This window comes from Notolepis coatsorum (assembly GCF_963971535.1).
Source record: "Notolepis coatsorum genome assembly, chromosome: 6".
Taxonomy (NCBI): Eukaryota; Metazoa; Chordata; class Actinopteri; order Aulopiformes; family Paralepididae; genus Notolepis; species Notolepis coatsorum.
In genome coordinates, this window is record NC_140170.1 from 168,226,953 (window position 1) to 168,239,889 (window position 12,937).

A 12,937-nucleotide genomic window follows, 5' to 3' on the forward strand; every position below is an offset into this window, starting at 1 on the left:
GGTTAAGAGGAGGGAAAAAGTGGTGACATCCCACGGCGGGGAACAAAGGAACAGTGACCCAGCATTGTAGCATTAGCATTAGCCGCGCGCTCCAGGATAGCTGGGAAAACATCCAACTCAGAGTCATGACAACAACGTTTACCCAGATATCCTGCCCCTTGCGCCAATACACAACTCGGTTGTCTCACGATCACAAATGCTAGCATTGATGCCTGGTAGCGCAGGCCCTACCTGTGCGCGACCTAGCCCGACAGCTAGCCGCCGCGCAACGTCCCTCGATCCGCTGTCAGAAGACAAGGAACCCCCAGGACAGGCCCGATGCGCTGTTAGAATGTGCCGAGAAGATTCCAGGGGCTGGAAAATCACCGGCGAAAACCCAACATTGTTCAATTTCCTTCTGCATTGCATAACTACTAGTTCATGGCGTGCACTGCAGCGTCCATGATGGAAACAAAAAAGAGGAAGGGGAGTGTGACCATGTCCGGTGTCTTATAGGACACTGGTGCGGGGCCTGGTCAGGTGCATGGGTGCATTGTTTTGTTAATGAAGCACAGTAGGTGCTGGAGATAAAGATATATCTCATTATGGCGAAGAGCGAGACGCGATGCCAGTAATGCTATATAACTAACGTTATTGGTCTTTAACCATTAGCTCCTTACTGGCAACGAATATCACAACGCAAGCATCCATTGACAAAACATAACAAATCTAACAGTTATGCACATTAGGTCATATTAACCATGTCGATACAAGATAAAAACCCATGAGCGCAATGACCAGGAAGGGGAGGGGGGAATTGGCATAACGACTAAATGGGATGGAAGGAAAAACAGAAACAGGAGAAAAAGTGGATAAAAAAATACCGGTGTTCTACGCTCGGTTGGTGACAGATATATATGGGTGCCATTCTATTGAAGCATGCATTAAATTCTAAATATACAAGGAGAGGAGTGTATGAGGAGCTAATGAGTTGTTAGCTAGTTGACAATGAAATCAATTGCAGATGATTCAGACATAACCCGTTTAAATGACGGTCAAAACGAAATGGCATTCAACTGTCGGCCAAACTGAAGGTTCACACTTTGCACCAATATAAATCCACTCATGAAGCCATTACATCCTTCCTAGTTTCCTTGTTCTCAGTAGAGTTCAAACTGACCAGAAACTAAGAATAATGGCTTATAATACTTTTAGCTTTACTTGGGCAATACATTTCTTTTTCAGCAAACATTTAATGTGGCTCCACAACTCTGAAATAACCATATTAGGAATCAAGTGAAACACAAACAGTGAACAGAGGCAAATTGACACGTTTGGATGTCGTTTATTGAAAGCCAGACTTCTGCTAGACTCTGCATTAACAGTCGTGATCGCCGTGACACGTTAGCCGAAGAGGGCGAAGCCCATGTCATCGTCTGACGCCTCCTCGGCTGACTCTTCCTTGACCTCCTCCTTGGCACCTGCCCCCTCCTCGGTCTCTGCTGCCGCAGCGGTCTCTGCTGCCGCAGCGGGAGCAGCCACGGCCGCGAAGGCAGAGGGGTCGGCCAGGAGGGCCTTAACCTGGGGAGGAGATGGAGATACCATTTAGCATTAATTTATACATTCTAAGCATTCTGTCATTTTTAAATCTCTGGATTGCATGACAGATGTGTCCCGTCCCCCAAGACGAATAGAACCTGCCTGACTTTCGGAAGATTTAATTCATGAATTAAAAATATCTGCATTTCATTAGCGGTTTTCCTGGCACATGTGTTCTATAGAAGGAAGCTAGCTTATCACCGCCTAGAAGTACAATAGTGACCGGTGTCTCGTGTTTGACATAAGGAGACAGAGGTTAAGATGTATTGAGGATGCCCAATGAAAGGTTACCCAAAGTTGCCTTGAGATGGACCCCAGTTGGGAAGAGAAAGAGGGGTAGACCAAAGAACACCTGGCGAAGAACAGTGATGATGGAGCTGAAGGAGATGGGTCTTTCCTGGGACGAAGCGCAGGCCAAAGCACGAGACAGGATTCAGTGGCAGTGTATGATTGCGGCCTTATGCCCCAACCGGGACGAAGAGGATAAGTAAGTAAGTAAGTAAGTAAGTGTTTGAGACCTGCGTCCCTGCCTGTCGTGGGATGCAGGCAGACAGGGATAGAAGGAAACAGGTTTGTTGTTTGCAGGGGGAACAACAGCACAGCACCGATCAAAGCTGCTCTGTAACTTGTCCTGCACTCTGAGGCAAACTCTTGACAAGTCTCACAATACAGTTACTCAGATTCTAAATATACCACAATATAAATGTCAGGTCATACCTGGTCTGCCAGGGGGAAGGAGTAGTCAGTCTCCAGGGCGACAGCCAGGACTCTCTTGTAGCCGTTTATGATGGAGTGTGGGATGGAGGCCAGAGTAGGGTAGCCGATCTCCAGACACACACTGGCAATGTTCCTCACACCCTGCAGGGACAAGACAGGTCAGACACTGGTCTCCACATCCTGATCACATCTTCAATAACAAAAACACTGGTCTCCACATCCTAGTGGATCACATCTTCAATAACAAACGCCTAGTTAGTTTGCAAGCTACCATTATCAATAGGCACATGAACCTGTTGGTAAGTGAAACTTGCTCTTTACGTACAGATTCATATCTATAGCAATGAGACCCATACGTGGGCCATTTATCGGCAAGGGTTCCAAGAATCGGAACCATCCCTTTAATGGGTAATCTACAATGTGAGCCAATTACCAGAACAGATGTGCACATATTCTTTTAAGCCTGTGTAGTAGTGTTTGAGACCTGCGTCCCTGCCTGTCGTGAGATGCAGGCAGACAGGGATAGGAGGAAACAGGTTTGTTGTTTGCAGGGGGAACGACAGCACAGCACCGAACAAAGCTGCCCTGTAACTATCCTGCACTGTACTGGGGGGGGGGGGGTGACAGACTGACCTGGAGGAACCTGGCGTGCAGGGCAGCCTCGGTGATGTCGAGCACCTCAGAGCTGTAGACACTACCGTTGTCGTACACCTGCTGGACGTTCAGGCCGAAGGAGAAGGGCGAGATGTTGAGCATGTTGAGGAGCGTGGCCTCGCTGGCGCCCACCTTGTCCCCCGTCCTGATCAGAGCCACGTCGCTCTGGGGGAGGGGAAGGCGAGAAAGACATGAGTTATACCACCCAGATACTCAATTGCATCCTACAGAACATTTTACCTAGTTTGTGTCACACGTTACCTTCAGACAAGCGACCCCATTTTAGGGGGGCTAAACATTTTTAAAAGGATCTGCATTTAATCAACCATTTTCCTGGCACATGTGGTCTATAGAGGGAAGCTAGATTAGCTCCATCACCGTCTAGAAAGCGTGACTGATTGTCGTGTTTGAGACCTGCGTCCCTGCCTGTCGTGAGATGCAGGCAGACAGGGATAGAAGGAAACAGGTTTGTTGTTTGCAGGGGGAACGACAGCACAGCACCACACAAAGCTGCTCTGTAACTTATCCTGCTGGTTCAAGACTAAAAGGTGCTGGAGTTCACATCAGCAAGCATTTTACATTCATGAAAGCTGTTCAAACAAATATGCACATCCAGAGTGCAAAGAGAAACACTGACGTACATAGGCACATGTAGCACTTTCACGAGGGTGTCTTAAACGAGGTATATCCCCTTGCAGGAAGGTACACCCAAGCCTGAGGCATTTCCAAACTCACCAAGATTTCAATGGTTCCTCTTGAGATCTTTGTGGTGATGCCCAGAGCCTGGAAGAAATTGGTCTTCTCAGGACCCAGACCAGTGTTCTGGGCGGGCACAGTCACCCCACAGGGGGCCATCGCTCCGGCACGGGCAGCAGCAGGCACCTGGAAAACAGGGACAGAGGAGCAGGTTCACTAGGAAGAATAAAACCAGGGATAAACCTTACATAATAGTGAACATATTACCTGTGCATAAACAATGTTTCATTCAAAGTAGTGTTGGAACTGGTACTTGTTACACGGTTCGTATTAGAATTTCCAACGTTGGGTACTTGGAATAGCTCCACGCCAGCACTAGTTAATAGGAGCTGCTGAAGTCTACTGTGGACTACTTTGCCTACGGAGCAGATTGAGAATCCAGACTATAAAACTGTTTGTGCATGAGGAAACGGGAAGCTATCCAGATACAAGATAGCCTAGATTAGCACAAATTAAGCGGATACAGACCACAAACCTTGCAGTTTGCCATTCTTTTTGTAAGATATTTAAGCTAGGTTAGTGGTCCGTATCCACTTCGATTGATTTGTGCTAAGCTAGCTGGCCGGCCTTCTACAGACAGAAGACACTGTATCCATCTTCTTGTCTGACTATGGAGAAGACAGTAAGCACAAGTACCAGACCAACAGATTTGTGCACGCTCTTTTCAATCAAGATACAAGATACAAGAGTTTTATTTGTCACGGCATACAGGTATACAGTGAAATGCGGGGGGTCTCGCCTGCAACGATGTGCATAGTACAAGTAATAATAATAAGAGTCCGACCAATAGAGCGACATAGTGCAATAAACAAGTAAACAAAGTAGGCATATCGGTATCTGTACATGAGCTATTTACAGAGCATGGTAGGACATACTAGGTCCTGTGGCAGTGCAGTACAGTACACTGTTAGCTACGGATGAGGCACTGGGTCTTTATGTACACTGCTATACAATGTTATATTATACGATCTCAAGCTATACTATTCTTAAAGTGATCTTTCCTTCTGTAAAGTGTCCATAGTGTGAGCGTGTGCAGCATGAGTGAGTGTGTGCTCATGTTAAAGTGGTTGCTAGTGTGTGAGCGTGTACAGTGTGTGTGTTATGTGTGTGCTCATGTGTGCTTGTGCGGAGAGTTCAGTGTTCAAGGCTCTTATGGCCTGGGGGAAGAAGCTGAGCCTAAGTCTCTCTGTCCTCGTTACTGGTGCTCGCAGGCGTTTGCCTGACCGCAGCAGCGTGAGCAGGCTGTTGTTGGGGTGGTGAGGGTCTTTCATTATCCTGCAGGCTCTGGATTTGCACCTCTTGTTGTATAGGACCTGCAGGGTTGGTAGTGCAATACCCATGGTACGCTCGGCTGAGCGCACCACTCTCTGTAGTGCCTTCTTGTCCTGTGCCGTGCTGTTGCCATACCAGGCAGTGATGTTTCCAGTCAAGATGCTCTCTACAGCTCCGGAGTAGAAGGACTGGAGTATCTTCCCAGATACTCTGAACTTCCTTAACTGTCTCAGGTGGTAGAGGCGCTGCTTCGCCTTTTTTACGACTGAGTCTATGTGTGTTGTCCATGTCAGGTCCTCTGAGATGTGGACCCCCAGGTACTTGAAGCTGCTCACCCTGTCCACGGTAGCCCCGTTTATCCTCAGTGGTGTGTGTGTCTCCTGCTGTCTCCTCCTAAAATCCACGATCAGCTCCTTGGTTTTACCAATGTTCAGGAGCAGGCTGTTGTCCTGGCACCAGCGTTCCAGTACCTCAACCTCCTCCCGGTAGGCCTTCTCGTTGTTGTCCGAGATCAGCCCCACCACCACTGTGTCGTCCGCAAACTTCACTATGGAGTTGGAGCTGAACTTGGCCACACAGTCGTGTGTGTATAGTGAGTACAGCAGGGGGCTCAGAACACAGCCCTGGGGGGACCCGATGCTCAGGGTGATGGTGTTGGAGGTCTGACCCCCCACCCTAACCGCCTGGGGCCTTTCACTCAGAAAGTCCAGTATCCAGGCGCTCAGAGCGGAGCTCAGACCCAGCTCGATCAGCTTGTCCACCAGTCTGGTGGGGACTATGGTGTTGAACGCTGAGCTGTAGTCAATGAACAACAGTCTCACATAGCCCCCCTTCTGGCGGTCAAGGTGAGAGAGGTACTTGGGAGACCGCATCGTCAGTGGACCTGTTTGGCCTGTATGCAAATTGCATAGGGTCCATATCACTGGGGAGGGAGGCACAAATGTGATGCTTGACCAGCCTCTCGAAACATTTCATGGCCACAGAGGTGAGTACCACCGGTATGTAGTCATTGAGACATGTTGGGGAGGGTTTCTTTGGTACAGGGATGATGGTAGACATCTTGAAGCAGGCAGGGACCACTGACGATTAAATATGGCGGTGAACACAGGGGCTAGCTGGTTAGCACAGGACTTAATGACACAAGTTCTCATAGTGGGGTCTAGTGAGCAGAGAGAACTTATAAAAAGTAGACTGGGTAACCTGAACGTAGAAAATAACACTGCAGTAAAGAACCTGGGGGTTATTATTGATTCTGAATTGAATTTTAATACACACATTAATCATGTCACGAAGATTGCCTTCTTTCATCTTAGAAATATTGCACGAATTAGATGTGTCCCTGGATGATGCAAAAACTCTAATCCACGCTTTTGTTTTCTCTCGGCTTGATTATTGTAATGCACTTTATTCTGGCCTTCCAAAGAAAACAACTGACAGATTACAACTTGTCCAAAATTCGGCAGCCAGAATTTTAACTAGAACTAAGATGAGGGAACATATTACTCCAGTTTTAGCTTCACCTCATTGGCTCCCGGTTGTCTTTAGGATTGATTTTTAAATTCTCCTGCTTGTTTTTAAAGCTCTTAATGGTCTGGCACCATCTTATCTCTGCGACTGCTTACATAGATATGTTCCAAACCGCCCCCTCAGGTCCTCTAGTGTGGACCTGCTCGAAGTGCCTACAATGAAATATAAAAAATATTGCGAAGCAGCTTTTTGTTTCTATGGGCCGACGGCGTGGAATAATCTCCCACTACATATAAAACAGGCAGCCTCTGTGGATAGCTTTAAAGCACAGCTCAAGACATATTTTATACTCTTGCTTTTAGCTGATTTTAAAATCCCAATAATTTTTTTTTTAATTTGTTTCTGTGACCTTGACATGAGGCCCAGATGGTCCGTGAGAGGCCCAGATGGTCCGCGAGAGAGGCCCAGATGGTCCATGAGAGGCCCAGATGGTCCGTGAGAGGCCCAGATGGTCTGTGAGAGAGAGAGGCCCAGATGGTCCGCGAGAGGCCCAGATGGTCCGTGAGAGGCCCAGATGGTCTGTGAGAGAGAGAGGCCCAGATGGTTTGGTTTGAGTTTGTCCGCGAGAGAGGCGTCGTTGCTCCCAATTGAGGGGGCGTTGACTTTGTAGTCAGTTATTGTCCTCAGTCCCCGCCATAAGCCTCTTTTTGTGCCATTTGTGTCTCCAATTTATCAGCATATGTCCGTTTTGCAAGTTTTACAGCCTTGCGCAGAGTATAGACTGTAGTAAAAAAAGTAGTAAAAACAAACATAATAACTAAAAGCACAAGTACCAGACCAACAGATTTGTGCACGCGCTTTTCAATCAACACTTTATTCCTCCGATTGTGCAGTGAAACCTGTAGTCCCCGCCTAGAAGTACAATAGTGACCGGTGTGTCGTGTTTGAGACCTGCGTCCCTGCCTGTCGTGAGATGCAGGCAGACAGGGATAGAAGGAAACAGGTTTGTTGTTTGCAGGGGGAACAACAGCACAGCACCGAACAAGCTGCCCTGTAACTTATCCTGCACTCTGAGGCAAACTCTTGACAAGTCATTGGTTGAAAAGCAGTTATGGCATCAATTCTAAGTGCAAATGTCTCCAAGCGATGTCCTTGGTCTCACCAAAGAGACTATAATAAGTGAAGATAACGCTAGCCGTTTTTAGTTCAGAACAGTTAGTGGAAGTACCCCTTTTTGTTGTGTTCGCACTGCAGGAACTGAGGACCATGTGTTGAAGTCAGAGGTTCTGTGTAGGATTGTTATTAACTGTCTAACTGCATATATAACTGTCTCCACCAGTAACTGTCTAGCTGCATATATATCTGTTTCCACTAGAGGGCGCTCTAGGCGGAGCCACTCAGGTACACCACCATGTGGCGAGTATAAAGGTAGATGTCTCCTCCCACTTCTTTCTCTCCCCCCATGTCTCTCAGTAAGAGAAGACCTGTAGAACTACTGCTTTCCATGTGAATAAAAGAAACCACGCCGATTAAGGCTCAAGATAGAAACCATGCCTCGACCACATTATTGTCGCCCTATAGCCGAATTCTGTTAACACCATGTTTTTCTGGAATTTCAGCCCTCATCTGAGGGCAGGGCCGATCGCAGCACAGACACGAGTGATGCAAGTGTATGGCGATTGGTCAAGACGTCAGGTTCATGGTCTCAGATTGTGTGGGGCTGGAGAGAAAAGATGCCATAAATGCCAGTGAACCTTGAATTGTAGTTGAAATACCAACTAATAAATTTAAACCGCGAATCTCTTACATCAATATTAAGCAATCATAACGATCTCATATTTTGAAGGTTAAGTATTTAACACTTTAGTTGCCAAAGGACGAGTTTAGGCGTCCTTCCCCGCCATACTCAAGTTGCCGAAGACGCCGTAACTCGTCTTTGATATCAATATTTCAAAAATCTGTGATCGGAATCATATTTCCTTTCCGGGGCCCTGAGACACAAGTGTGATCTCCTCTCAATCCTCTAGCGGTTCAAGACCGCCATCTGGTGGCCGATCGGCAGATCGAAAAAACGGATGTTACCTTTAACCCGGCAGGACTCACTCCATATGTGGTCCGGGCACTCGCTAATGTTAGAGAGACTCAGTCTTCACACAGTGAACATCGATCGCTGCAAATAACTCGAAAAAACAACATGATTTGGACGTATATATTATTATACAATTTGGAAATGGACCGGGTATTTCAACATCCCATAATGGAAAACTGTCTACCCCACGCTGATCGCCCAATGGCCCGCGGAGACTGGGGTGAGTTTTAGCGTGTAATATTACCGTGTTCGACACTAACTGCTATGATGAACATTTGACCCACATTAGATGAATGGTAAAACGTTGCCCACAGAATTATAAACGATCCCCCGCCCATCCGGTCAATATCAGATGATACGTAGAAACTTCTAGAAGTACGTCCAATTGAAATTTTTTATCTCGCACAGATTCCTACCAAACTGTATTTCATCATCAATATAATGTATTTGGGGCTATAAATCACGTTCTGGAGAAAGCTGCAGAAAGAGATGAAAACATACTTATACTTTAGATCATATTTTAGTATGAATATGTGAATGAAAAAGTTTAACGTTGCTACACCATGAACAATACATATAGGACCTTGAATGGGCCCTAATAATGGCAATCTAGCAATAGAATTTAAAAAGTTATAGCCCTGCAAAGAAGGGGAACTTCTCCATGTTAAATAGAGCTGGCAACGGATGGTATATCATGAATTTAACCTTAGGCAATCAAAGTGTTAAAGTTCGCTATTGCCCATTTTAGCACTCCGATCTCAACCAGGAAATGCTTAGTTGAAGTTGCTCAAATCTAGTGTGATCTACACATGATGCACCGCCAAGCTACCGGCCCAGTGGTGCTGCTGCTGCTGCTGCAGTCTCCAAAGGTGGTGCAGTAAAGCGGCCAATGTGGCCCTTTGTGCAGCTCATACAGGCAGCGAGGACTTGGAGTCTCTGGACTCACCTTGTTGGCCAGCAGCAGATCTCGGACCTCAGCCAGATCCTCCTTGGTGAAGACAAAGCCCACGTTTCCTTTGATGTGGGGCAGAAGCCTGGGAACACAACAGATCAACATTATAATTCTAGCATAGAGTGACCATGTGAAGCTGTCTGAAACTAGCATCCCTGCCTGCTGTGGGATGCAGGCAGACAGGGATAGTATGTAACAGTTTGTTGTTTGCAGGGGGAACGACAGCACAGCACCGATCAAGCTGCTCTGTAACTTGTCCTGCTACATAAACAAACTACTTGAACATTTTATGAACGAGGAAAGCTCCAATAATGGTATTTGATATGGAGTGAAAATACTTTGTTTATTCGGCTTATAAACTCATTTTGACTATCAGTTAATTTAAAACGGCATATCGCTATACTGAGTGTATACTATTTACGTCACAAATACGGTTTAACAACTTGTTGCCAAGCACAAGGTGCATGAGTGTTTTGTTCCAAATGATCACAGACAATGAAGAAGACTACGACGGTCTGGGATCCGTTCAGCTCTCCACCGCATCAGATGCTAGTTTGGCCACTAAAGTCCACGATTAACAAGCAGAATCTAACACAGCAGTCTCACGTTGCTAGATCCATCTCCACACTACAGCACTGTGCCAATGGAGTTAACAGGAGTGGAATTTAATTCTGAAAATAGTGACTCAGTTTTAAATATGCTACAAACAGGATTATGGTGCGTTTCGTTTATAGATTAAAGGGGACCTATTTAACTATTTCTTTCACTATTTGGGCACTTTTACACAATTCCTGTGAGTTTATGGAACACATATAAGGTTTATTTAATTTTTTTTAAATCATTTTTTTCCCTTTCTAATCAAGTACTCAAAAACAGCATTTGTCTACCTCAACATTTTAAGACGTTTTGAGGCTTGGCCACGCCCATACTCGGAATGCGATTTGAGTGACAGAGAGAGAGAGAGACCCCCACCTGTAGCTCCGCCCATACGCGTGCAAAAGTGAACTCGTACACAAACATGGCGCAAGCATACGTTTTTGATCCGGAGAGTGACCCAGACTACAATGAAGACGAGATTGAGGGAGGGCTTCAAGTTGTTTCTGAGTGGTGGGTAATGTATACTGTCTAACAACAGTCAGTAACAGTAACGTTAGTTAGTAGTCATTTATGACATTATAGCGAGCTATAACGTTAGCGAGCTATAACGTTCGTTTTCTTTGGGTAAATTAGGTAGCATGCCCAGCGAAAAGAGAAGCATAATGTTATATATTGCATCCACGTCTTACAAGTACAGTAGGAATTGTGTTGAATCTGTTCACTTTACAGTAGATGCACTTTCGTTTATGCAGGTGTGTCTGTGGCAACTGTGCTCCAATCCATTTATAAGATAGTTCCCCTTTAAGTTCTGACATGTTGCAAAACAGGTTATTTTTCTGTAATGAGTCGGGTGCCGTGGGGAGTTACAGGGTGCCTTGGTCAATAAAAAGTTGAGACCCAATGGCCTGGAGGACACAACCACTGAGGAAAAGGCCACAACTCACTTCTCCAGGGCAGGGTTGTTCTCCAGGTGACCATGGATGGCTTTGCGCATCATGGTGTTCTTGCCCATCAGCACCACAGCCCGGCCACGCAGGGACAGGCGGATGGTCTGCATCTGCTTGGAGCCCACATTGTCGGCTCCCACAATGAAGCATTTTGGGTAATCATCCAGCAGTTGCTGTAAACAGAACGGGAAGAGATATCGGCACATTCAAAGACGTTTAAGACAAGCATTAGGGTTGCACGGTATACCGGTATTAGTATAGTATCGAAGTTCATATTGGTATAGTATCGAAAAACGAAATTTTTGGTATCGTGACAACCCTAACAAGCATATTAAAATAATTTGAATACCAAAACAAATGTTTTTAGCTAGCTATTTGAGGAGTCCGATTGAATCATTATCATTTTTAAATTAGACTACAATTCAAGAGGTGCATGAGACTTCTAAAACTAAGGTCTCTAAATAGTGTCAGACAGATGGCCAGCAGAATGGTACACCCACTGAAAATGTAGCTCCGAATTAGAAAACGTGATCAACCTTTGTAGACATCGTTTATCAACCATTAGGTTGAGTATAGAATCTGTATGATCAGTTTCAAGTATGGTTTCTCTATTGAATATCGTGATCAGGGGTGTAGCTCCAGATTCTGGGCCCCATGAAAGAATGTATTTGTAGACCCCCAGTGTATGCGAGCGCGCGTAAGCGCGCAAGCGAAATTTTTTTGGCAATTTTTTTATTGATGAAAACGCATAATATGGTTTTTACCTATACATTCGGATCAGCAGTTCAGCACCTGCACTGTTGGTGGGTGAGCCTAGTAAAGGATGTCGCATTGCGTTCATCTTCAATGAATGGACCAATGCAATAGTCTACCAAAGCCCCCCCTCTCTCTCTATATATCTCACACACACACACACACACACACACACACACACACACACACACACACACACACACACACACACACACACACACACACACACACACACACACACACACACACACACACACACACACACACACTTCAGAAACAAACATAGTATCAATGAGAGCATCAATAATACACCTGAGTGATGTCTAGTAAAAAAAAAAAAAAAAAAAAAAAAATTTGGGGGCCCCCCCTCAGTGCTGGGCCGTTGGAATCATCCTAAGCTACCCCCCCCCCCAGCTACGCCCCTGATCGTGATGGTACTTTGTATTGAAGTCAAAATATTGGTATTGTGAATTTAAAAAAAAAAATTATTAAAGCTCGAGTGTGCACTCAGTACATTCAAGTGTTTGAGACCTGCGTCCCTGCCTGTCGTGAGATGCAGGCAGACAGGGATAGAAGGAAACAGGAAACAAGCTGCTCTGTAACTTATCCTGCACTCTGAGGCAAACTCTTGACAAGCGATTAAAGAGGTTGTGAAAAAAGTTTGTTTGGCGTTGGTTGTCAAAGCAGGTATGGCATAAATTCTAAGTGCAAATTTCCCCTCAAGTGTGTAAATTATACTTACGATAATTTTCACAAAATAGTTGGACTTCCACGTGACCCTGTCTTCCCTGGGCATCTTTGCAGTGCTTCCAATGATCGCTTAAGTAGCTGGTTTAAAGACGAGGTTATCTGCAAGAAAGTAACACCATGACATTATACGATTACAAAATGCACTACACAACTGACATGTCGCTTCTGATTCTACCGTAGAGACCATGTGAAGCTGTCTGAAACTAGCGTCCCTGCCTGCTGTGGGATGCAGGTAGACAGGGATAGTAAGTAACAGTTTGTTGTTTGCAGGGGGAACGACAGCACAGCACTGAACAAGCTGCTCTGTAACTTGTCCTGCTAACACAAGTTATTTATGAACGAGGGATATAAGTGGTTTTGGATATGGGACAGATACCAAACTAAACGAGGGAAGCACCAATACAG

At 45.6% G+C, this 12,937-nt stretch overlaps 1 protein-coding gene across 1 annotated transcript; it reads right to left on the reverse strand.

Moving 5' to 3' along the window:
* Window positions 1-1,383: 1,383 nt before the first annotated feature.
* Window positions 1,384-12,578, reverse strand: LOC311229740 (large ribosomal subunit protein uL10-like; the record flags this gene model as incomplete). Its single annotated transcript, XM_084315817.1, has 7 exons — window positions 1,384-1,560; window positions 2,296-2,436; window positions 2,929-3,114; window positions 3,685-3,831; window positions 9,480-9,567; window positions 11,027-11,202; window positions 12,525-12,578. 7 exons carry the CDS (start codon window positions 12,576-12,578, stop codon window positions 1,384-1,386), a joined length of 969 nt encoding a protein of 322 aa, XP_084171943.1.
* Window positions 12,579-12,937: the final 359 nt, after the last annotated feature.